The 27,186-nt window shown below is 39.7% G+C and overlaps 2 protein-coding genes across 8 annotated transcripts in view; both read right to left on the bottom strand.

The window, feature by feature from the left end:
• The window catches only part of RAPGEF6 (Rap guanine nucleotide exchange factor 6), a 156,960-nt gene extending 151,702 nt beyond the window's left edge, over positions 1 to 5,258 (bottom strand). For 3 of the 5 annotated variants that reach the window (XM_084886548.1, XM_084886550.1, XM_084886549.1), the window contains exon 1: positions 4,945 to 5,256. In XM_084886548.1, the coding sequence (XP_084742674.1) occupies positions 4,945 to 5,013 (69 nt within the window). In that variant the 5' untranslated portion in view covers positions 5,014 to 5,256. Of the gene's footprint in view, positions 1 to 4,944 lie in introns of all 5 variants that reach the window. The other 2 variants (XM_084886552.1, XM_084886553.1) reach the window with 1 other exon arrangement.
• A 3,597-nt stretch (positions 5,259 to 8,855) lies between these two features.
• FNIP1 (folliculin interacting protein 1) overlaps positions 8,856 to 27,186 on the bottom strand; it is a 91,901-nt gene continuing 73,570 nt past the window's right edge. For all 3 annotated transcript variants that reach the window (XM_084886561.1, XM_084886562.1, XM_084886563.1), the window contains 5 exons: positions 25,073 to 26,489; positions 24,258 to 24,426; positions 16,173 to 16,370; positions 13,350 to 13,465; positions 8,856 to 12,103 (listed from right to left, as the gene is read on the bottom strand). In XM_084886561.1, coding sequence (XP_084742687.1) covers positions 12,025 to 12,103; positions 13,350 to 13,465; positions 16,173 to 16,370; positions 24,258 to 24,426; positions 25,073 to 26,489 — 1,979 coding nt within the window. In that variant the 3' untranslated portion in view covers positions 8,856 to 12,024. The remainder of the gene's footprint in view (positions 12,104 to 13,349; positions 13,466 to 16,172; positions 16,371 to 24,257; positions 24,427 to 25,072; positions 26,490 to 27,186) is intronic.

The raw sequence follows: 27,186 nt of genomic DNA, 5'->3' as shown, positions 1-27,186 counted from the left end.
GTTTAACATATTTATTGATCATTTAATATGTGTAAAACATGGTATTAAGCCAGGGGTCCTCAAACTTTTTAAAGTGGGGGCCAGATCACGGTCCCTCAGAGAGCTGGAGGGCCGGACTATATGAACTACTAATTCCTACTGTAACACCTTGGCTGCGCTCACTGCCCAAAAAACCTGGCGGGCAGGATCAGACTCCCCTGGGGGCTGCATGTGGCCTGCGGGCCCGTAGTTTGAAGACCCCTGTATAATTAAGCACTCAGAAGGGAACTAAACCACAAGAGAATGATAAGGAGCTCACTCTGATTGGGGAAAAAGGGTGTATAGAAAAAGAACAGTGTTGAATTTTGAGTTGAGGTTTCAACTTTGAAAATTAATAGTTTTTGTTGTTTTAGAGCCCTAAAATTCCCACAGAGTATTTAAGTCTAAACTTTTCCACTAAAAACAAAAAACAAAAAAAACTTTGCTAAGTGGAAAAGGAAATCACAGAGCTAGCTCAAGAAAGGCAGTGTGCTGTGGAGGCTGAAGCTGCAAAGTAGGAGAAATGGCCAGGAAAGTACAAACTGTTAGAGCACAGCTCTAAATGGCATACTTTCAACATGTTTCTACACTCAGCGTCTAGCTTACTAGAATTATGCTTGAGTTTATAGTTTCACATAAGGACAACAGATGGTTCAAAATAAAGGAACCGTTAATTTTGTCCCCCCCTACCCCCCCCCCCAAAAAAAAGAATTCTTTACTCATTAATGATGTGATACAAACACCTAATTACAAGATTTCAAAACACAGATTCTTATCTACTTGTATATTTTTTTCATAATTCTTTACACCTGATAGGTATTCAAGGAACAATAAGATAAATGAAGGAACTGTATGCCCATCTATTATACACTTTATTTGCTTAGCTTCCAAGGACACTACCTCTCTCTCTATTTTTCTTCTACTGCACCGCTGGCTTCCACCCTTGTTCTTTGCAGGTTTCTGCTCTTTTCTCCTTTACTAGAGGCCTGGTGCATGAAATTCATGCACAGGTAGAGTCCCTAGGCCTGGCTGGCGATCAGAGCCAATTGGCAAGGCAATCGGGGAGGCCCCCGCTGGCACCCTCCTTGGCCAGCCTGGCACTGCCTACTAGCTGGCCCTGACCCCTGCCACCATTGGTCACCCCTCCCCCCCAACTGCAGGTCACCTCCCTCTGCAGGGCAATCAGGGGTCCCCCGCTGGCACTCTCCTTGGCCAGCCTGGCACTGCCTACTAGCTGGCCGTGACCCCTGCCACCACCAGCAGGCCCCACCCCCCACTACAGGTCACCTCCCTCTGGGGGCAATCGGGGGGGCCCCGCTGGCACTGGCCTTGGCTGGCCTGGGGCCTGCAGGCAGCTCCTGTGTTGAGAGTCTACCCCTTGGTGGTCAGTGCACGTCACAGTGACTGGTCATTCCACCTGTCGTTCTGCCATACAGTTGGTTTGCATATTAGGCTTTTAGTATCCTAATATATAAAAAGCTAGGGCCATCACAAACAAAACAACTGGTGGAGGACTGAACAGCAGGCTGCATGGGGTGACCAGTGAAGGACAATCAAACAATTGAATAGCAGGCTGTGTGGGGTGACCAGGCTGGCAGAAGGGGGCAGGTGGGGGCAACTAGGATGGTAGGGGGACGGGGGCAGTTGGGAGTGACCAGGCCAGCAGGGGAGTGGGGGAGTTGGCAGTGACCAGGCAGGCGGGGGATTGGGGGGGGGGGCAGTTAGGGGCAATCAGGCAGACAGGTAGTTGTGGTTAGAGGTGATCAGGCTGGGGGGGGGTGTGGAGAGGGGGCAGTTAGGGGCAATCAGGAAGGTAGGCAGGTAAGCAATTAGAAGCTCATGGTCCTGGTTTGTGAGAGGGATGTCCCCCAAGGGGTCCCAGATTGGAGAGGGTGCAGGCTGGGCTGAGGGGACCTCCCCGCACGAATTTCATGCACCAGGCCTCTAGTATAGGATAATGATCAAGTGTCCCAGCACTGTCTTTGGTCCTCTTCTATTCTCTATGTATACTCACTACCTTGGCAATTTCATTTAGCCTCATGATTTTAATATCTTTAGACTAATTACTATTGTATAATATTTCTATCTCCAGTCAAACTCTCTCGAAATAGAAATTTATATACAACTCTTTCCTCAACAATTCTAATAGACATTTCAAGCATGGCATGTTCAAAACTGATTTTCTGAATACCCCCAACCCCTACTCCTTCTGCAGCTTTCCCCATCCACCTGATGGCAGTTCCAACACTCTTTAATGGTAATTCCAATACTCCAGTTATTCAGGCCAAAAACACTGAAACCATGCTCAATTCTTCACTTTCCCTCAAATCACACACCCAATGACAAATTATGTTAGCACAATCGTCAAACCAGCAAGCAGCCAGGAAACTTTTTTAAAAGTAGGATAATGTCACTTTTCTGCTTCAAAACTTTTGGCAGTCCCCTCTCACTCAAAATAAAAAGACAAAGAATTTACAAGGATTTAGGAAGTCCTACATGATATGTTTCATCCTATACCACCACCATCACCTCTCTGACTTCATCTCTTACTACTATCACCCTTATTCACTCCTTTATACTCAGAGCTCCTTGCTATGCCTTGAATGCACCAGACATGTTCTCATTACGGCCTCTGCAATAACTATTCTACTTGGAAAGCTCTTCCCCAGATAGCCCCATGGCTAACTCCATCATGTGTATCAAGCCTTTAATTAAGAGTCATCTGTACCAGCACAATATTGACCATCTTATTTAAACTGCAACCCAGCCCTAGCCAGGTTGGCACAGTGGATAGAGCATCGGCCTGTGGACTAAAGGGTCCTGGGTTCCATTCCGGTCAAGAGAGGAAGAGGGAGAGGGAGAGGGAGAAAGGAAAGGAGAGGGAGAGGGAGAGAGAAACAACAATGATGAGAATCACTGATTGGCTGCTTCCTGCACGTGTGTGTGTGTGTGTGTGTGTGTGTGTGTGTGTGTGTCCGCCACTGGAGACAGAGCCTACAACCTGGGCATGTGCCCTTGACAGAATCAAACCCGGGACTCTTTAGTCCGCAGGCCAACACTCTATCCACTGAGCCAAACCGGCCAGGGTAGTAACCTCCTGGTTTGAACTGTGACCTCCTGGTACATAGGCCTACGCTCAACCACTGAACCACACTGGCTGGGAGGTAACCACTTCTTTATTTATACTTTTGTACCCCAAATTCTACACTCCTGTAAAAGCACTTCCAATTAATTAAGCAGCTAACAAGCTATGCTGCTAGATGTAAATGCTTTAGTCTGTGTATTGTGGGCAGTAGTTTAGTATTCCCTTAAATACTAAATCCTCTCACGGGCTCCGCCTGGGAGGTGAGGCTTGGCTGCTCTGATGGAAGGCCGGGATACCCGCTGTGAGGGACTGAGCAAACACCACGCTGCCTTTCCAGTAAAACAAGATAAAGTGCTTAACAAAGGCACATAATGGCCAACATAATTTTGTGAACAGTTGAGAAAATTTCGTAAGGCTCAAAAACAGGCAATTTCAAATTAGGTAATTCCGCTATTGAAGAGAAGTAGGAGCCAGGCCGGTGTGGCTGAATGGTCACAGTCTGTTCAGATGAGGGCACTTGCCCAGGTTGCGGGCTCATTCCCCAGCAGAGGGCATGGAGGAGGCAGGTGATCAATACTTCTCTCCCATTACTGAAGTTTTTATCCTTCTCCCCCTCCTTTCCTCTCTCAATAAAAACGTATTTTTAAAAAGAGAAAAGTAGGATATGCCCATTGAAATGTGAAAGTATCATAAATAGTATTTAAAAAACTGACAGTAAATATTGCAAGCCTTGCATGACATTTTCTAATATAAAAATTATGGCAGATTCACCTGTCCAAGGTGAATGCTTTCAATTAGCTCACAATTACTTTAAGAATATTAGGGAAATTAAAGCATTTTGGATTATAAAAGCAGATTTCAAAAAAGAACTCTGGAGAGTGACAGTGTTTGCCTGTTTCTATGCAGATTGGGATCTCCAACAACGAAGTTCTACTCATCCTAACTACGATTATGGCTTGAAGAATGTTATGTTACGAAAGATCAGCCCAACGTTACTGAGAAACTTTGAAAAACTCAAAAGTGATTTAGGAAGAATTAACCAAAGCTTCCACTTCATTTATTGCAACTGTGCAAAAGACAATCCAACAATCCTTCACATTGTTTTTAGTTTTTGCTTTCTGACTTAGGAAATATACAACTTGTTACAGAAACTTCTCCAAATCAAGGAAAACCTGCCCCCCCCAAAACCCACAAACCTAAGCACTCTATCAGGTTAACAGGTTTTAGTTATGTATTTGAAAACCAGCCTTAAGGCCAAATTAAAATCATTTAAGCTAACCCAATACAGAAAGTTTGAATCCAAGCACAAAATATTGTAAAATTTCCCAATGCGTGTGAAAAAGTACCTTCATAACTGGCCTCTAAATATGCATCGTCCTCCACCAGAATTCACCACCTGACTGGATGCAACGTTTTTAAAACACTCGTACAGTATTTCAGGCAGCCTTCAAGAGATGTTATCTCTTAATAACATGGCTGTTACACTTTACTTACAATTCCTACCTCGTTTTTCAGTCTACTTACCTGCGAGTGAATATTACTCAGAAACCTACAGTTTTACCCTGAGAAAGTAAGGACTGAGTCAATGATGCTTTCTAATGGAAAACACCAGGAAGTCCCGGGCAGGGAGGCAGGCGGGGAAGGCGGCCAGGCAGGCAGGAGAGGAAAGGTGGTCGTCGCCCGCCCGCCCAGAGCAGGCCCGGGTCGGGGACGCGGAGGACAGAGACTTTGCCCGGCAGCAGGTGTGAGCCTCCGAGGGGGCGGCCGCCGCCGGTTCCAGGTCTGACAGCGGGACGCCGCCCGCGGGACAGCGGGACGCGCGCCGGGTCCGCCGGCCTTACCTCCGGGGTCCGCTCCGGCGGCTTCTTCTTCAGCGCCTGCCTAGCGCCGGGGTCCACGGGTGAGTTCATGGTGGCGGCCCCGGCCCCCGGCCCCGGCCCCGAGCTCCCAGCCAGCCCTCAGCAGCGCTCGCGACAGCCCATTCACCCTAGGCAGGGGGTCTGAACCCCGTCCCCGGCGAGGAAACAGCTCCGGACGGCGGCGGGCACCCGGCTCCAACAAACAAGCCTTCGCAACACCCGCCCAGGGTCTCAGCCCACGCGCGACTGGCCAGAGGAGCTAGCTCGGAGGAGGGGGAGGGCGAGTGCGCAGGCGCCGCGCGCGCGCGCACAGAAACGCGCGCCCAAGGGCGTGGCTCCGCGGTGACGTAAGGACTGGGGCGGCACGGTTAACCCTCTCGCAGCTCTTCTTCCTGAGATTTAAACACGCGTCGCGAGACCTCACCTAAACCTCTCACGGGATCCGCCTCGGAGGTGAGGCTTGGGCTGCTCGGACTTCCGGTTGGAGGGCCCGGATACCCGCGGAGGGAGTGAGCAGAAATAGCTCTTGGAGGCCGAATCGTAGGGATGGCTTTGTAGGCGGAGTTGTTTGTACCCAGATCCGGAAGCCCAGGGCGTGGCCAAGCCCGAGGCGCACGCCCCGCCCTCGGGGTAGGTACGGAAGTCGAAGCCACCTTTTTGCAAACAATTTCAGGCGGCTTCGTATCGACGTTTCTTGTAATAACTAGTTTGTGGAAGAGCCCCACCAAGTACTTGTCGGAAGGAGGATATCCTGAGATCAGGGCAGAGAAATCACAGCTTCGCGGGTGGGCCACCGCCTTGCCTGTTGCCAGCAGTTACTGCTGGTTGGCAAAGCCAGTCTGTCCATTCACATAACCAGGGTCCAGGGCAGACCTCCTTCCGTCCAACCCCTTCATTAGGCAGCAGGGCTTCGTGTTGCCTGGACTCCTGCTTTTGTACTACATTTTGCATACAAGTTTCCCAACAAACTGGCGCATTGATAAGAAAAACAGACCACTATCGGGGCAGCCGGCCACCTGCAGAGGCTTGTTTCCACCAGATCACTAACATTTCCAAATTCATCCTCCTTTGCATCTCTATCTTATTAATGCATAGATGGGCCCCATTGGTCACTAATTGCTTACTTTGGAGCCACCATAGGTATGTCCTTTCCATTGAATTTTAAGCTCCCCGGGGGCTGTGTATCACATCTAGGTACATTTTACTATTGCTTACAGCAATTACTACAGCTCAATACATTTATGATCATGACGTTATTCACGGTAATTTTTTAATGGGATGGTCAGAATTAAAATGACCTTTTAGAGTAAAGAGTTCAGGCTGCGACATTTACGTTTCTAAGACCCGATAATGGCTGATGTTGATAAGGGTTTTGTTTTCCGTTGGTCGTTAGGCTTGCTCAAACTAAGTTTACAACATAATACGGTATTAGCACACATCTTTTTTGAGTATTGGACAAAAATCTTAGAATGGTTATGGCTCAGACATTCTGGAAAGCAAGTTATTTTGGAGAGATCATGAAGAATTGACGGCCCATTTTCTTTCTTTTTTTTAATATATATTTTTTATTGATTTTTTATATAGAAGAGAGAAACATCAATGAGAGAGAAACATCAGCTGCCTCTTGCTGAAGACCCATTTTCAACATTTTATGTGTAGGTGTGTAAATATATCTTCTCAAAGGTCTGCCTAAGATCATAAAGGTTATCTTTTCCATTCTTCACGGATCAGTTTTCAGAGCCACAACATTTGAAAGAGGGAACAAGAAATAAAGCATGATGATCATTAGCTTAGACTTTAGGGACAAACACCAGAATTTGTGTCTTTAAAATGTCATTTCTAGTAAAAGACTCCAGTGAAGTTATCTCTGAACATTGGTTTGCCTCTGGCCAGTGTGGTTCAGCACTAAAGGGTCATTCATGGTTTCTATTTGGGTCAGGGCACATACCCAGGTTACCATTGGATCCCCATGCGGGAAGCAACCAATCAATGTTTCTCATATCAGTGTTTCTATCTCCTTTCCCCTTTCTCTAAAATATCAAATTTAAAAATAAAATGGGAATAAGTACCTATTGCTTTGGAATTCTCTTAAGATTGTGAGAAAATTCATGTGAAACACTTAAGATGTTGCCTGCCCAATCCAAGAACTATTCTATTACTTTACCTCTAGGAAGTGACTTCTCTAAAGCAGAAATCAAGTCAGAAGAATTTAATAGGTTTTTTCTAAAAGCCAATTTCTTCCATTAACTATTTGGAAATATATTTAAGTATTCATGAAGATGTGGAGCAACAGGAACTCTCACAAACTGGTTATCTGTAAATTGGGAAACCACTTTGGGGGGAAAAAGTATCTGGTAAAGTGGAAACTTAACATACTGTATGACAAGTCAACTCTGTGATATATATTCTAAAGAATACCCAAGTACAACAGAAAAGTACAAAAATGTCCTTTTGTTCAAAATAGCCAAAAACAGGATATAATCCAAATGTTCATCAGCAGAATATCAACTACCTAGCATATGGATGATTCTCCAGCATAATGTTAAAAGAAAAAATCAAAACACAAAAAATAAAATATAATTACATATACACAAAGTTCAAACACAAGCAAAATTAAAGTATATCACTTAGGGATGCATACACAGAGATAAATCTATAAAGAGAAAGCAAGGAAATGATGTTCAAGAAGTCAAATTGGTAATTATAAAAATGAGAAGGGGAGGACTTCAATGAGAACAGGACACAAGGAGGAGGGGGCTTCTGAGTTACTTTTCTGTATAATACTTTACAAGGAAAAATGAATTAAGTATATAGACATAACTTTATTAAGATTTATTTTAAAACAATTAAAAACTGTTAATATACATGGAAACTATACACATACCTAAATATTATATTACTATCTTATATTATGCTCTGATATACTGGGGAAAAAAGTGAGACGTGAAAGCTTTCATAGTTATTTCGAGATGAAAGGCAATCTCTAAAACAGGATTCACCAGCATTAATATGTGAAAGAAAAAAAATGATTCTGATTTCAAGTAATTTATTAAATTTTGGCAAAATAAAAACTGGTTGAATCTTAAAAGAAAAAAAAAATACACTATATAGATGGTGTATTATAGAATTATATACCTGAAACTTGTAATTTTAGTCACCAATGTCTCCCCAATAAATTTAATTTTAAAAGTTGAAAAAAGAATTTTTTAAAGAAAAAGTGCTTAACTCCTTACCATACCTTATTTTACTTTATTATACCAGTAAGTCCTTCTCACTCAGAGTTGCAATTCCCCAGCCCTCACTGCACCTTCAGGTCAGGTTTGGTTTGGTCCCACTTGCTATTCTTCCTCTATCATCCACATTGGCAAAGACACATAAAGAAATCCTGTATATCTTTACATCTGTCACCACATACTAGTTGGAAACCATTCTAGTCTGAGAAACAAAATGGACCTGATAGGAAACACTATTAAACTCAGATTAAATTTTCTGTATCTATTTCTCATCAACAAAATCATTCCTTTATGTTTCTCAGAAAAGTAAGAAAACAGCAAATATTAACACAGGTACCAATTATAAATCTCTAAAATAATTGATGGATGCTTCTCAAATATTTGCTTTTCCTCTGCTTTAAAACAGTGCACTTAACTCTCTTTGGTCAAATGTAAGAGTGATAAGTGTAAACATGAAAACAGGCACTACAAAACACCCCCCCCCCCCCCCATCTAAACCTGCCTCTTGACCAGATCAACCCAGCCTGACTAAGGCAGCTTCCCAACAGCTTACTCAGGGCTGAATCACTGCTGCAGAGCAGACACTAAGGACAGATGGAAGAGCAGACTTCCCTACAATGTATGTAGATAAGAGGACAGACTTGCTGAGTCAAATGCAAATCAGGATTAGAACCCAAAACAACTGGCCAATTTTTAATTGTAAAGTCAATAGTCATTTGTATTGGATACAATGTTTGTTAAAACATTTACATGGCTTTTTCTAGATTTTAAGTGATTTTCAGTTTCTTTTAATAAAAGCATTTAAAGAAAATTTCAATTTGCCATCGTAAGGATTAGGTCAAATGTAATATACCAGTATTTTTATGTTACATTTTCATTTGGAACACTGTATGTTGAATTCTCCCCACCACAGGTGGGGCCATAGAGAGGAGGCTGGACAGATTGCTTAGAAACAGTAGCAGCCACAAATTAATGAGTACTTGGGATATGCCATGCATTAAGATAAATTCCTGACATTTCATTTTTTCACTTGATTCTCAACCTCATAGATTGTACTAAATTACCAAAACATAAATTTACGATTAGAAGAGGACATTATAAACAAGGTTACATGCCTAGAAGTGTCACATCTGAAAAAAAGAATCCAGACATCAGATACATGAAAGAAAAATCAACATCATACTTCAAATTGACATGTGTATTTATTGCACAAATTTCCCCTAGGACTGGGAGGTTATTATAATACAGGTGCACATTTGAGAAATGTATACAGAACAAGAAACAGTATGTACATTTATCCCACCATCTAAATAACTTAAAGAAAGCAGAAGGATCTCATAAGACATCTACCAGAAATAGACATTGTGTAAAAACCTTTTTTTTAAAGTGATCATTCCAAGTGTATGCCAATTGCAACAAAATTAAATTGGTGCTGGTATGTTTATTGCACTTAACAATTTCAAGCTCAAAATTAAGACATATTAATAAAAGCCAATAATATTTAAAATCAAACCAATTAGCTTATATGAAAGGAAAAAATATTTTAAATCTGTAATGTAAAAGATCCCTTTTTTTTTTCTATTGCAACAAACAGGTTTTTAAAAATATGTAACACATGTCTATCTGTACCATAAGAAGTTGAAAAAGTATTTCAAACAGTCCAAAACTCTTTCACATTCATCATAATGACCATATTTTAAAAGCAGCAGCAGCTTACTCCATGGTCTTTGTGTAAGGAAAAAATGACTATGATGAAGGTAACAGAAATTACAGAAGGGCTGGGAATTGTAAAGCTCAGGAATCCTATAAGGATTAATAATTCTATAAGAAACTATAGGGCTTTTCCTTCCAAGCAAAGCTTTAAGAGTAACAGTAGCATGAGACATCCACTTATTGAAGACTAAATTTTCTAAATAATTTATTAGATTTCAAATAGATAGGACTGTGAATAGCTTGATGATTAATTAAAAAAACATGCAAAACAGACATTATCTATCTGCTATATATCATTCTAAACTACAAAACATAATGTACAATTACCCACATATGAACTTTTCTATATTCTGATTCTGCCAAGAGATTGATTTATAGAATTCCAAACAATAAAATAGTGAAGAATTTCATTAATGAATGGAATATGAATATTAAGCAAATGAAAATATATCCATAAACATTCTTTGGCAGCAAGTCATCCATGGGAGACTCCAGCACTAACTGGGGCCAGCTGATAGGACACAGAGGCCAAACTGATTGCAGGCATACCAATTTCAGATTTACATTCCATTAAAACAATAATTTCTTCTTAAATATAGGTTGGAGAGTTCTTGCATACATAGAGAGCAAGGCAAAATGTGACCCACCACTATAAATTAAAAGTCAAAGCTTAAACCACAAAAATCGTTCTTAATTACTGAAAATTGAAACAGCAAGAATGAATGTATTATATAGAAAATGTTTATTAATAGGATAAGCAAATAGTTTCTTTTTTAAAGCTAACCAATTATGATAAAAATATGCATGAAAGCAAAAATCAACTTCACTTCTAGAATTAAAGTATCTTAGACCAGGTAATTAAAGAATAAACTATAATGTAGTATTCAAGTAAACTGAGGTAGTAGAGCATATTGAAAACTTTACTTACCCATTATTTTTATTTACATTATTTACAAGAGTTTGGTTCCATGTTAGCCTTTCTCAGAAGCAACACTCTACAGTATATACAGAATAACAATAATTAAAAAGTAAAAATCCCTAGGGGGGTGGGGGGGAGGGGATAGCTTTTGGAAAAAGGGAAAATCAAGAAAAGAGAATAATTTTAAGAATTAATGAGTTCAATTTAGTGTAAATAGAATATTATAAAGCAGTGAAACAAAGAAAATATTTCCCATGGGTTCAAGGATGGCTAATGCCAAAAGCAAGAGCCTGGGCTACCTGAGCACTTTTGAAGAAAATATTATTTTTGCCAATACTTTGGTACAATTTTTAATCCTAATTTTAATTTATTAAATTAGGTACAAATATGTTAATATTAACATTTATAAGAATTAGCTTATACTTATAAACAAATAATATAAAGTACTACTATTCTGGGAATTTACATTCATCAGCCTGAGAAAAGCGATTGGCTTTCCTTGTATTTTAGGGTGTGTGAAACAGGAAAATCACCACAAAGTAACATTTCAACCTTATATACAATGAAACTGTTTGGGAAAAAAAATTATGTTTACCAATCTTATATTTCTACTTCTGCTTGTTTAAAAAACTAGATACATATGTACACTTGGGTGGGTAACATAATACAGATTTACACTCATTCTTCTAAGTTTCTTATAATTAACAGGTTATTTAAAACACTTTGAAAAATACCCCCAAATTAACTATTTTGAATTGACAATATAAGAAATAATCAAGGTTTTATAAACCTATGTATTATACCTTAGAAATAAAGAATTAAAACTAATGAAATGACTATTTGTGAGTCATTTAATCATGAGACATCTGTTGCTATTTATGAGTTGCGGAAACACTGTAGTGATCATATAAAAATCCTCAATGTCATTCATTTTATATAATTTTCTAAGTCATACTTTGGCCTTTCTAAATGTTTCCCCCCGAATTACATATGCTGCTTTAGTTCCACTGGGTTAAAAATCTAACTCCACCCAAAAAGTCCAGTCAAAAAGAAAAAACGATCCATCCAATGAACACACAACATGCACTGTAATGCAGGATACACAGGTGACTGACTCATTCAGATAGGAATCTAATGGAGGGGGGGTGCCATTATGCATGTTGTGTCTGCTACTGAATGTTCCAAACAATCTTTATGTTAAAGGAGTATCTGGGCAACATATGGAGAGTGAGTGCTTGCTACAGCAGCCAGAAGAGGAAGATCACTGGATTCAATCCTGAAATTAAGAGGGGAAAAAAATCTCAGTCAGGCTTTCTGTACCCAAGTCACTATACCTCAGTCATAAAGGACCCAGGTCACGCTGGCCAAAAGAAAAAGGTAAGAGAACTAAAGATAATGACAGTTGGAAATATTTTAGTCAGTAAAAAACAGAACCAAAGTTTAAAAAAAACCAACATCTACCCAGCCAATGTGGCTCAGTGGTTGAGCATCAACCCATGAACCAGGAAGTCACAGTTTGATTCACAGTCAGGGCATATGCCCGGGTTGTGAGCTTAATCCCCATTAGGAGGCATGCAGGAGGCAGCCAATGGATGATTCTTTCTCATCATTGATGTTTCTATTTCTCCCTCTCCCTTCCTCTCTCGGAAATCAATAAAAACATATAAAAATATTTTATTAAAAAAAGGATCTGAGCCGGAACCGGTTTGGCTCAATGGATAGAGTGTCGGCTTGGGGACTGAAAGGTCCGGGGTTCGATTCTGGTCAAGGGCATGTACCTTGGTTGCGGGCATATCCCCAGTGGGGGGTGTGCAAGAGGCAACTGATCGATGACTCTCTCTCATCGATGTTTCTAACTATCTCTCTCCCTTCCTCTCTGTACAAAATCAATAAAATATTAAAAAAAAATAAAAATAAATAAAAAATAATAAAAAAAGGATCTGAAACCCAATGTTGAAGTCATGGGTGTAGGAAAGCATCTCACTGATCTGCTGATGGACCATGCATCAGGGCAAGAAATCTAAGAAATACAATATTCTATATAATATAATATGCAAATTGAGTGAATGGCAGAACGACTGGTGGAACGACTCGTAGCTATGATGTGCACTGACCACCGGGGGCAGATGCTCAACACAGGAGCTGCCCCCAGCCCACAGACCCCAGGCCAGCCAAGGCAGGTGCCAGTGGGAGTCCCCCAATTGCCCTGACTGCCTGCCCTGCCGGTCACCCCACAGAGGGAGGTGACAGGGAACATCAAGGGGCAGGCCAGTCAGCAAGTGGGTCAGCACTGCCCCTCCCCTCCCCCATCATCCTGCCAGTCGCCTCCCATAGAGGGAGGCAACTGGTAGCGGCAGTGGGGGACAGGACAATAGGGAGGTGGGGGTATGAGGTGGGGGGGGGGGATTGGAATGGGGGGTTGAGGACAAATATGTGATACCTTAATCAATAAAGAAATAAAAAAATATGTAAATAAAAAAGACAGCACAATGTGAAAGCCAGAAAAGAAACCATGAACATACCCTAGAACCACTCCCAGCTCCTTGACATGAACTCGCATCTGGCCCCTCAGGTACTCAGACAGCATTTTGCTTTTGAAGTACAGCTCCTGTAACCGGTCTTCAAGATGCATTACACACTGCAGTGAGGGGAAACCAAGAAACAGGTCAAAAAATTGTGTCCAATTCTAAGTGATGGCAATTTTGAAAGCATTTTTGACAATTTTCTATTTAGTTACTCCAACATAAACTATAATTTGGAGCACATTTTTTTAAAAAAAACTGAATTTATTGGGGTAACGACAGTTTGCAAAACATACAAGTTATAAGTGTACAACTCAGTAAGACATCATCTGCACACTGCATTGTGCACCCATAGCCCCAAGCAAAATCTCTTTCCATTCCCATTTCCGCTCCCCTTTGTCCATTTCCCTTTCTCTTTGGCTATCACCACATTGTTGTCTGAATGTTACATATGTGTTTTGGCTAATACCTTCACCTTATTTCATCCAGTCCTCCCTTCTCCCTCCCCTCTGACAGCCATTAGTTTGTTCCATGTATCCCTGCCTGTTTTCTATATTGTTTTGTCAGTTTATTTTTCCCCCATCATATGCCACATTTAAGAGAGATCACATGGTATTTGTCTTTCCCACAAAGGATTCAATTTCTCCACATCATGGCCAATACTTTGTTATAAATATTCTTATGGGTATGAAATGGTATCTCATTGTGGTTTTGATTTACATTTTCCCAATGAATAATAATGTTGAACTTATTTTTATGTGCTTGTTGGCCATTTGCGTATCTTCTTTGGGGAATTACCTATTCGTTGTGCCTTTGTTATTATTGAGTTGTTAGGGCTTCATATATATTCTGGATATCAATCTCTCTTCAGATATATAATTTGCAAATATTTTCTTCTGTTCTGTGGGTTGTCTTTTTACTGTTGATTACGTCCTTTGATACCAAATGAGTTTTTAATTTGATGAAGTCCAATTTATCTATTTTTTACTTTTGTTGCCTGTGCTTTTGGAGTCAAATCCAAGAAATCACTGCTGAATCCAATGTCATAGATTATTCCCTATGTTTGTCTTCAAAGATGTATAGTTTTAGCACTTATATTTAGGTTTGTTAAATTTTAGATTTGAGTTTATTTTTGTAGGTATAGGTAATGATTCAACATCATTCTTTTGCATGTGGACAGCCTGTTCTCTCAGTATGAGCTCTTGAAAAGATTCCTTTGTCTTTGTCTTTTGAAAAGGCTCCCCAGTCAAAAACCAGTTCATTTTTTGTATGAGGGTTTATTTTGGGGCCATTATATTCTATTAGTCTATATGTCTGCCCTTATGCTAGTATCATACTGTTTTGATTACTGTCACTCTGTAGTGAGTTTTAAAACCAGGAGGTGTGAGTTTTCCTACTTTGTTCTTTATCAAGATTGTTTTGGTTTGTTCAGGGTCCCTTGAGATGCCATACACATTTTAGGTTGGGTCCAGTTCTGAAAAAAAAGTCATTGGAATTTTGATAGGGATTTCATTGAAACAATAGGTCACTTTTGGGGAGGGTGTAGTCATTTTCATAATACCCAGCCTTCCAATCCTTGAAATATGGAAGATATCTTTCCATTTATTTGTCCTTAATTCTTTCAGAAACGTTTTATAGTTTCCAGTGTACCAGTCTCTTATTCTCCTTAAATTCATGTCTAAATATTTTATTCTTTTGATAATATTATAAATGCTTTCTTCATTTCCTTTTCAGATTGTTCATTGCTAGTGTAATGCAATGCAACTACTTTGCATGCTGATTTTATATCTTCACACCTTGATGAATTCATTTATCAGGTCTATTAGTTTTTTTTGTGGAATCTCCATTTTCTAAGTGTAAGATCATGTCATCTATAAACAGAGATCCTTTTACTTCTTCCTTTCCAATTTGGATGCCTCTTGTTTCTTTTTCTTTCTTAACTGCTCTGGCTAGGACTTACATTGAATAGAAGTGGTGAAAGTGGGCATCTACATCTTATTCCCATTTTAAGGGTAAATCCTCATTCTTTCACCATTGAACAGGACGTTAGTTGTGGGTTTGTCAAATATAGTCATTATCATGTTGATCCACAGTGGTTTTTAACTATATTATATTACAATTTTCCTAAGAAATAAATCTTGAAAGTTGGAAATGGTGTCGTCCATAAGAGGTTGCTGGTATTATGAAGAGGAATCATCAAAACCCTAGCATGACAATGATGGTCCAGAATGCACTGGCATTCTGCAGAAAACTTAGGGACATTGCACGTCCCTACATTACATGATACTAGTCAGGTACCAAATTATGGCTGCTGAAATAATAGAATATACTATAAGACATATACGCATCCCCTTCTTTTTCTAGTCTTCTTGGGCTGCCATAACAAAATAACATTATCTCAGTGGTTTATATAGAAAATTATCTTTTCACAGCTGTGGAGGCTGCAAGTCTGAGATCAGGGTGCCAGTATGGTCGGGTTCTAGTGAGAACTCTTTTCCTGACTGGCAGACAACTGTTTTGTCCCTGTGTCCTCACGTGGTGGAGAGAATGCAATTTCTCTTTTCCTCTTCTTATAAGGCCACTAATCCCATCACGAGGGCCCCATCCTCATTATCTAATTACTTACTTAACCCTAATTAACTCCAAAAGACCCGTCTCCAAATACCATCATCACATTGGAGGTTAGGGATCCAACACATGGAACACAAACACCTTCTTTCAGAAAAACAATGAAGAAGCTAACAGTAGTGGTTCAATGTAGGCACATACTAAATAGTTTATCACCTATTACAGTGCTCAAATTCAAGCCTTAGACACACTTACAAAATTTGGAGACAAGTTATGTTTATAAAGCTGAAGAGTGGAATGAAGCAGATTGGAAACAAGACTGGAAACCAATACTTCCTTTCCAAGTTTATTATCTGTCACTCGTCTCTGGCTACTGGCCACTTGCACAGTCCATTTATCCATATCTGCTATAATACAGACAGCTTCTGCTATTGGTTCATCCAACACTGGATGCTGCGGGGGGGGGGGAAAAGAAGAATTCATCTTACAATGAGCAAATGAAATTTTCAAAGATAATGCTAATGGAGTGAGACAAGGAAGAGATATGAAATGCAACTAGAATAAAAGAATTTTAAGTTATGACAGGTACTGCCAATCATCATAGGTAGAAAGATGCATTACCAGAATCTTGTAGTCTTTAATCCAGAACTTGACTTTCACTGATCTTTTAACCATTTACTCATTCAACAAATTTACTGAGTACCAACCATGTGCCAGGCAATTGTAAGAAAATTTTTTTTTACCTTGAAAGAGCTAACTACTTTTAAAATATATAGAATAGGGATTGACAGGAATAAGTCAATGTTAAGATTCTGTGCTAAATATCCAAACCTGTCAGGCATTAATTTGCTTGAACACCTCAGGGGCCATTCCTTGATCACATGAAGTACCCTGCTTGCTATATTCACTAGGTGTTTCTTTTTTACCAAGATGTATATCCAGAGTATGGATACAGAAGTTAAAAGGAAACAAGTCAACAGATACTCATATGGCTAAATGGAAATAAAAGTCCCTCTACACACACACACACACACACACACACACACACACACACATTATACCCTAGTTACATTTTTAAAAATACAGATCTATAGCTAATAGAAAAAAAAAATACTCAAACTATTTATCATAAAGCTCTCTAAATAAGTATGGAATATTAAGATTTTAAAGAACAACTTTTATTTTTGCTTTGTATATCTTTATATTGTTTGCATTTCTATCACAAGCATTTACCTAAACAACAATTTTAAAATTAGAGAATTTAATGCATAGTAAAAAGTATTTTTAACTCACATATACTGATAATAGGACCATAGGCACATGGCTGTGCTCATGACTTCGTATAGTTTACATATAAAGACCAAAAGCAATTATGTCACAGTACCACTATCAGAAAGAGGTGATGAGCCCTACAATGCTCAATACTTCAACATAATTCTATCTTTGGAAAGGTAAGAATTTCTTCAACACTGGCCATAAACCAGATTAGCAGCAATAAGACTGAGACATAAGTAATAATTTGAAATACTTGAACCCAATAGCTTTTTTCCTTTCAAGTTTTACGTTATTACAACTTTATAGTTAAGAATGTAAGTTTCCTCCTGGATAAACCCAGATTTGGCACTCTCAAAGGATATTCCTTTGCGCAGTTAATGAACAATCGCTTTGAATAAATCTTTTTGTTTGATGCTAAGGAAAAAGAAAATGAAGCTCAGAGTCTTATGAGAAAGATAAATAGAAATACACCTGGCTATAAAAAGAGAAGTATAGCCCAGCCATTGACCTGGGTTGAGCGTCAACCTCTGAACCAGGAGGTCAAGGTTTGATTCCCGGTCAGGCACATGCCTGGGTTTGGGCTCGATCCCTAATATGGGACATGCAGGAAGCAGCCAATCAATGATTTTCCCTCATTATTGATGTTTCTATCTATCTCTTTCCCTTTCTCTCTGAAATCAATAAAAACATATTTTAAAAAATTTTAAAAAATAAATAAAAAGACATGTAACAGGTGAAATAGAAACCAAGTGCTGGGGTAGTATAAGAGGGAAACAGGAAGTTCTGTGTGACTGGGAGTTTCACAGTAGAAGGGACGTAGGGATATGACATTGAAGTATAGCTAGGATTGCTGTTGATAATAGGGAGAGAAATAGGGATAATTCCCGAATGGATAACCCTTTGAGACAATGTGGAGGAACCTGGAGTATTATACTAAGCGAAATAAGCCAGTCAGAGACAAGTATCGCATGATCTCACACATATGTGGAATCTAATGAACAAAATAAACTGTTGAACAAAATAGATCCAGAGATATAGAATCCTGGAACAGACTGACAAATCTCAGAGGGAAGGCATAGGTGAGGGAGTGGAAAGAGATTAACTGAAGAACTTATGCACATATATGCATAACCCATGGACACACAATAGTGCAGTGAAGGCCTGGGAAGGAGGCAGGAGCCACATGGAGGGGGAAGAGGACAGCTGTAATACTTTCAATAGTAAATATTTAAAAAATTGCATATATGTATACGTGTGTGTGTGTGTGCGTGTGTAAAATATGAAACACTAGAAAACCCAGTTACTGAAATAGATGGCAGAAGACAAAATATTTATTTATTTATTTATTTATTTATTTATTTATAATATATTTTTATTGATTTGTTACAGAGAGGAAGGGAGAGAGAGAGCCAGAAACGTCGATGAGAGAGAAACACCGACCAGCTGCCTCTTGCACACCCCCTACCGGGGATATGCCCGCAACCAACATACATGCCCCTGACCGGAATCGAACCTGGGACCTTTCAGTCCGCAGACGGACGCTCTACCACTGAGCCAAACCGGTTTCGGCTATTTATTTATTTATTTATTTATTTATTTATTTCCATAGTGAAAAGGCTCCAAGAGCAATAGAATGGGATTACTAATGAAAAAGTCTTGCAAGCTTTGTAATGCCAATTTTGCATTTCAAGTAACCTTTGTTCATCTATTTTAGAGACAGTATGGCACACAAGTTTAGAAGCATAAAGTAAAAACAGGCTTAATTGCCGAAACCAGTTTTGCTCAGTGGATAGAGCATCAGCCTGTAGATTGAGGGGTCCCGGGTTCTATTCTGGTCAAGGGCATGTACCTTGGTTGTGGGCACATCCCTGATGGGGGGTGTGCAGGAGGCAGCTGGTTGATGTTTCTCTCTCATTGATGTTTCTAACTCTCTATCCCTCTTCCTCTCTTTAAAAAATCAATAAAATAGCCGAAACCGGTTTGGCTCAATGGATAGAGCGTCGGCTTGGGGACTGAAGGGTCCCGGGTTTGATTCCGGTCAAGGGCATGTACCTTGGTTGCGGGCATATCCCCAGTAGGGGGTGTGCAAGAGGCAGCTGATCGATGACTCTCTCTCATCGATGTTTCTAACTCTCTATCTCTCTCCCTTCCTATCTGTACAAAAATCAATAAAATATATATTTTTTAAAATCAATAAAATATATTTTTTAAAAGAAAAAAAGAACAGGCTTAATTAAGATCAGGACTGCCATTACCTATCTATACCTAAAATTTAAGAGTAATGATAATAATAATAAGTACTATGGGGATTATTATAAGATTAAACGAGGTATTACATTTAAGTGTCTAATACACACTAGGAACACAATAAATACTAAATGCTTATTACTATTACTTTTCTTCCCTAGCATTTAACAGGGGTCCTCAAACTTTTTAAAGTGGGGGCCAGATCACGGTCCCTCAGAGAGCTGGAGGGCCGGACTATATGAACTACTAATTCCTACTGTAACACCTCGGCTGTGCTCACTGCCCAAAAAACCTGGCGGGCCGGATCAGACTCCTCTGCGGGCCACATGTGGCCCGCAGGCCGTAGTTTGAAGACCCCTGAGTAGCAACTCAACACCAAAATGCTTTGTCCTCAATAGGATACAGTAACCCCATCCATTGTCAGGCTTTCAGAGAAAACAATAAAGAGCGCCATGTATGGTAATGGGTATAGATGGAGGAAGAAAAGACACTGAGTGACTAAGATCAGGCATAAGGAAAGACAAGAAAACACAGAGAGCATTTCAAGGACCCACATGGGATTTCCCAATCAAGTACTTACTCAGCACTGTATTAGGCACTGGGAGGACAGAATTGAAAATATAGAAATGGTTCCTTCACCCAGAAGAGCAAATACCATCCACTGATATAAATTGTTTCTTCTGAAGCATTACTTTTATAAAATATATTTTATTGATTTTACACAGAGAGGAATTGAGAGGGACAGAGAGTTAGAAACGTCGATGAGAGAGAAACATCGACCAGCTGCCTCTTGCACCCCCCAACTGGGGATGTGCCCGCAGCCAAGGTACATGCCCTTGACCGGAATCGAACCCGGGACCTTTCAGTCCGCAGGCCGACGCTCTATCCACTGAGCCAAACCAGTCCCGGCAGAAGCATTACTTTTTAAATCTTCTTCAAGTATTTATTTTTATATGTTGTACTATTATACACTTATTCATTTACTTCCCTTATTTTCTCCATTACTAAGTAAGTAACTTGAGGTCAGAAACTATTTCTTAGAAAGTCAATAAGTCTTGATATTAAAAGGTTGAGCAATATAGCTTTTTAAATATAAAGAATGTGAGTGTGACTAAGCTTTCCTGGATTGACCATATTCCCCTACTATATAATAAAGCACTAAAATGTACAACTTTAATTTTCTACAGACACAGTTTAAAACTTTTGACTAACAATTAATTGTCTGCTAGCTCACTGAGTCGAATTTCTCACCCATTTTTTTCCTAGATGGCTTTCTTCATTTCCTTTTTAATAATTATGGGTAGTTGGGTGAAAAGAAGGAAAGTTTTATTAAAACAAAAACTTATTAAAGTGACATGTAGAACTGAAGGGAGAAATAGTAAATTCAGCAACAGTTTGAAACTCCAATATCCACCCTCAATAACTGATGGAACAACTAGACAGAAAATCAGCAAGGACATAGGTTATCAAGCAACTTGACCTAACATCTATAGAACACTCTGCCCAACAATTCTTTAAATGCACATGGACCACCCTAGCCAGTTTGGCTCAGTAGATAAGAGCCTCGGCCTGCAGATCGAAGGGCCCCAGGTTTTATTCTAGTTAAGGGCATATGCCGGGGTTGTGGGCTCAAGTCCAAAGTGCAGGAGGCAGCCAATCAATGATTCCCTATCATTGATGAAACCAATTAAAAAATATATTTTAAAAAAATAAATAAATGCACATGGATCATTTTCTAGGATAGACCACATGCTGGGCCATCAAACAAGTCTTAGTAAGTTTTAAAGTATCTTGTCTGACCACAATAAAACTAATTTAGAGAGCAATAATAAAAGGAAATTAAAAAATTTCACGAACATTTAAAAAATTAAGCATCATGTTTCTACATAACCCATGGGTCAAATTATAAAATACTTTGAAGTGAATGCAAATGAAAACACAACATCAAAATTTATGAGACTCAGTTAAAAAAGTGCTTAGAAGGAAATTTTCTAACTTTAAAACGATTATATTTGAAAAGAAAAAAAAATGTTTCAAATAACAGGCTTTTATCTTAAGAAGCTAGAAAAAGAGCAAACTAAACCCGAAGCAATTAGAAGGAAAGAAATAATAAAATGATAGAAAACAATAAAATATAAAATTTTGTTGTTTTCTATCATTTAAAATTACAGAAAAATGTCAATTAAGACAAAAATTGTTTCCTTAAAAGATCAAAAATCCCTAAGCTAGAATAAGAATCAGCAAAGCTTTCCTGTAAAGAACCAGATAGAATATTTTTGGCTTTAGGAGATGTATGATCACTGTTTCAATGACTCAATTCTGCTGTCAAGGCAGAAAAATAGTCATAGAATATATAAATAAATGGGTGTGGTCACATTTCAATAAAACTATATTTATAGAAAGCAAGTGTATTTGTACCATGGGCCACTGCTTGCTGATGTTTGATGTATGTGGGCCAAAAGTACCTACTAATGAAATCAAGGCATGAATGAACTCTTCTTCAGAGAATCCCATACCTTTATGGGATGAAAAAAATGGAACAATACAGATTACAAAAATCACAAGTAAAAGAGGGGACATAACCAGAGACCTTATAGAAATGAAAAGGATTATAAGTATATACTATGAACAACTTTATTCCAATATATTGAAACTAATTTCTAGAAAGACAAAAATCACCAAAATTGACTCAGGGAGAAAAAGAAAATCAGAATAGATCTATAATAAGAAATTGAATTAGCAATTTAAAATATTCTCATCTGGGCCCTAGCAGGTTTGGCTCAGTGGATAGAACATCAACCTGCAGACTGAAGGGTCTCAGGTTCAATTACGGGCAAGGGCACATGCCTGAATTGTGGGCTTGATCCCCAGTGGGGGGCGTGGAGGAAGCAGCCAATCATTGATTCTCTGTCATCACTGATGTTTCTAGCTCTCTCTTCCTCTCCCTTCCTCTCTGAAATCAATAAAAATATATATAATATTCTCATTTGACCCTGGCTGAGTGCTTAGTTGGTTAGAGTGTGGTCCAGGCACACCAAGGTTGCAGGTTTGATGTCCAATCAGGGCACTTACAATTAGCAACCAATCCTAATATACAAAAACTCTGGGTCCATCATGACCAGAGGTTCAACCAATTGGAAGTCAGTCCTGCAGTCAGTGCTGGATTGCCATGGTGACCCAGCACTGACTGCTACAGAAGCAGGTGCAATGACCTAGCACTGACCGCTGAGGGGGCTGCAAATCAGGCCCAGAGAGAGGCCTGAAGAGAGAAGCAGGGTCTGATCCATAGCCTCTGTGTCAGCTGTTGATCAGCACTTGCCTCTCTCTCTCTCTCCCCGGGCCTGGACAGTAGCTGTGCCTCCATTATTCTCCAGGCCTCCACTGGGGCTGCTGATCAGCTCCGTTTTTCTGATCAGGTCCCACTGATAGGCCCAGAGACACTGACTGGAATAGAAACTGACCTATCAGAACCAAATCTGCATGAACTGTGAGGAGCCAATGGCTGCCTAGGAGGTGGAGCTTTTGATCCTGATTAGCATAGAAACCAACCAATCAAAACCAAATTGGCCAGCAGAGGAGGGTAGTTGGGGGCAAGATCAGGCTGGCAGGGGAGGGCAGTTGGGGTGTATCAGGCAGGCAGAGGCAGTTAGGGGCAATCAGGTCAGCAAAGGAGGGCAGTTGAGGGCCATCAGACCAGCAGGGGAAGGCAGTTGGGGAGCGCGATCAGACCAGCAGGAGAGGGCAATTGGGGCTGAGATCAGGTTGGCAGGGGAGGGCAACTGGGGCTGAGATCAGGCTGGCAGGGGAGGGCAGTTGGGAGCAATCAAAACAGCAGGGGAGCAGTTAGGTGTTAATCAGGTCAACAGGGGAGTAGTTAGGGAGTGTTCAGGCTGGCAGGCAGAAGTGGTTAGAGGTAATAAGGCAGGCAAGCAGTTAAGAGCCAGCAGTCCAGATTGTGAGAGGGATGTCCGACTGCCTGTTTAGGCATGATGCCCGGCAGTCGGACATCCCCCAAGGGGTCCCTGATTGGAGAGAGTGCAGGCCGGCCTGAGGGAACCTCCCCCCCGACGTGGTGCACGAAATACAAAGGGTTGGTTTTTCATCTAAAAATGAATCTATGTAATCGTGATTAACAGTTTAAAGAAGAAATGAAAAATCACATGTGTTTCAATTAACACCTAAAAAATCTCATACCTATTCATGATTTAAAAGGGGAGAAGGACCAAAAAAAACTCAAAAAATTAGGAAGAGAAGGGAATTTTCTCCACCTGATAAAGGGCATCTGTAAGAAGCCTATAGCTAACATCATACTTATTAATAAAAGACTAAATGTTTTCTCTCTAAAATAAGAGCAAGACAAGGATGTCTACTCTCAGTACTTCTGGCAACATTGTATGGAGGTTCTAGGCTAAAAAAGATGTCAAACTGTCTATTGATGACATGAGCTTGTGTGTACCAAAATCCTAAAGAATCTACAAAGGAACTACAAAAACTAATAAAAGAGTTCAGGATGAACATACATAAATCAATTGTACTTCTATAATCTAGCAAAAAATAAAATGAAAATAAAATTAAGAAAATAATTCTATTCACATTTAAGCATTTGCGATTTTATTGATATAATCTAGTGATAACTTGATATTGGAATGCTCTACTCACTTTCATGGTGTCAGATACAAACACTTATTAGAGAAAGTAACTGATTCAGAGAACAATGATTGTATTACAGTGAAGTGTAATAAAAATATAAGGTAATTCTGGGTTCCACTGGTTAAGAGATCATTCTAAATAAATTCAAGAGCAGTAATGGTCACTCACCTGTACAGCGTGGGACAAATCTGACAGCAGACATTGACGGAGCCTCTCATCACTACTAATTCCTTGAAGAACAAAGTCAGGCACGTAAGACGAACAGTAGCCACCTAACAAGGACCTTCCAAAATTGGCGATGTTGGGCTGAACAGCACTCACTTCAATTAACTTTGACCTAGAAAAAAAGTCCAGTCAGATCCACAAAATACTCCAGAGAAGAGGGTCTGATGAACAACTCTGTAATGAGGTGAGTAATAAGTCTTTCATAATAAACTTTAAGAATGCTGTCCCTTATGTAACAGATTCTTAATATAATCAGATTATGAAAACCATCATCCAAAACAAAGTAGTTAAATATCTCACAAACCCAAAGTTTGCTTTCTAACTTTTTTCAAATATGAATCTTCTTGTACATTTGACCCAGAATATTACATATATTCCCTGTTTTCCTCTTAGTGTTGGCCAAATTTATTTGTAACAGCCATTTATTACCTTCTCAGTGATTCTCCCTAGTTGCCAGACCCAGCATAGGTTCCTTTTTGGAGCATGATTATTTACTCTTGAATGGCTTGAAAACTCCTAAGAAGAAGTCTCCTACACACCAACATTACTTTTCTCTACTGCCTCCACAAAGCCTTCCTGAAGTGCCTGTGGGGCTTAGCCTTTAATCTTTCCTATGAGTAATAGGACATGATAACATAATTGTCCAGAACAATGATCTGTCTTTCATATTAGCTACTACCAACCTTTAGAGACAAACTAAATAAAACAATGGTACATATCAACATAAAGCCTATTATAGATCAAAACTTCCTACTTACCCAGGAAAAGGTATCTCATCTTCTTCTGCCCAATCTTCTTGCTCTCCTCCATAATAACTGCTTACTTGTCTAGTCATATCCTGACCTGTATCCTCACTTTCACTCTCCCCAAGGGCACTGTCTGAACTTTCATTTCTTGGAATGTCCCATTCAATTCCTACAGCATTTTTTTTCTCTGAACTCTCTTTATCCCCATGGGGGACAAGAAGGGAGAGTGCACCTCTTTGGTCCTGCTGAGGGTAGCAGGTTTTACATGAATCTTGATGAACTGCTTCTACACATTTACAAAGTTCATTGTTCTGTTTGCTATTTTGTGTACATAATCTTTTTGAAAACTCTAACATGCAGCAGTGTTCTTTACTATCTGTACTTGTTTTAACTGGGATATCATCAATAGTTCTGGTCTCAATGGAATCATCATTAAAATATTCATCAAATAAGCTCATGCTTTCTGGGTCTGAATGATTCCAACAGGGAAGTTCACAGTGCTCTCCAGAAACCATTGGTATATCGGACTCTCTAGATTGGTCCTTAGTTGTTTGTTTAGTTTCTTGATGCAGATCAATAGCCTCTCTTTCTTCTTTCTGTGGTTTGGTGTGATGCCTGGTAATCTGATCCACCACAGCCTGACTTCTGAGTTCAGTATCTGAGTCAGGTGACATAGAATCCCCAATCAAGAAAGTAACCTTTGTCTGGTTTGCCTCACAAGAAAATGTAGTAGTCACAAGCTTATCTGGAGGTTTTTTTTCCACAATCATTCCTGTGGGTCTCAGCACCTTGCCTGTGTGATTACCAGAATCCAGCAATTCATCACTCTGCCATGTTTCTTCTGCTGGTTCTAAGCCTGATTTCAACAATGCACATTTGTCAACTGGAGCAGATGCTGTGCAAACAATTGTCTCTAACTTGTTGTCAAGGCAAGCTCTTAATTTATCTCTGCACTGTTCAATATCAACAGCATTTTCTTCTTGGCAGTCAGGAGGAGAAATCATTCCACACTCATCTGTAATTCCTAGCAACTCCTTAGAGCTGTTTTGAATATCTTCCCTCTCTTTTCTCAAAGCACTCTCTGAATTTTGCCCAAGGAGTGGACGACTACAATATTTACAGTTACAATTAGGAGTCCTTGTTTCTTCTGACTCTTTAAACAGCAAACTGCTTTTGTTTCTATGCATTGTGATAAGCACATATTCAGATTCTTCTATTTCACCTTTCTCTAACGTGGTTGTAATTACTGTGCCTGGCATAACAATGGCTTCATCTTCTCCGTTTTCTAAAAGATGGGTTTCTTGAAGTTCAGAGCATCTTATGAAATAAGTAAGAAAATAAAGCAGCCTCTGGACCATATCTTGTCTTTTGCCAACTACCACAGTTCTTGCTAACCTTACAGGAGAGCCAATAGCACCGTACAAGTCCCCTGCAATGGAAAAAAAAGTTAATGGATACATCCTTTACTCATGCAGCTAAGCAAGCTATTTTCAATGACTGGAAACCTATTCTTATTGTATGAGGGTTCAGGTTTTATTCTTAGTTCTTTAATAGGTGAGTATTCAGAAGAATGGGATAAGATGAGTAGTCTAAATCAAAGAGAAAGATGAATGCAGGGGTTTTCCATCTTCCTCCTTTAGTAGTTGCTATGGTTTTGAAACCTCAAGCAAAAAGTCAGTTGTAAAAGTTGGATTTAACAAGAATATTCTGTGTCAGGCCCCAAGTAGAGAAGTAGAGCCCTCCATCTAGGTGGAGAAGTACTGCCTGAAAATATTCTGTAGCTGCATTCAATGCAGAGAAGGGAAGCACAAGGAGAGGAAAGGAGTGATGGTGGAATGGAACAGAGCTAGAGTGGTCACATCATACACCTCACCTTCCTTGATTTAAATCATAACACCAAACATTAATTTTTGCTACCCTAATCAGAACCCTACAGCAGCATGGTTTTAAAAAGCCCATTTTCCCTTCCATTCTCTCAACGGTTGGGTCCTAAGGACAGACCAGAAAAGGCAGGAAGAGTGAGACCTATCCTAAGAGGAAAACAAAGGGCAACATATTTAACTATGTGGTTCATTTTCACTTTTATATCCATACTAGACATAAACAATAATTACATTATAAAAGGG

The sequence above is a fragment of the Pipistrellus hanaki genome (genome assembly GCF_964339955.1).
Source record: "Pipistrellus hanaki genome assembly, chromosome: 5".
Classification (NCBI taxonomy): Eukaryota; Metazoa; Chordata; class Mammalia; order Chiroptera; family Vespertilionidae; genus Pipistrellus; species Pipistrellus hanaki.
Note: the sequence above shows the minus strand (reverse complement) of the source record. Positions and strands in the feature narration are given on the sequence as shown.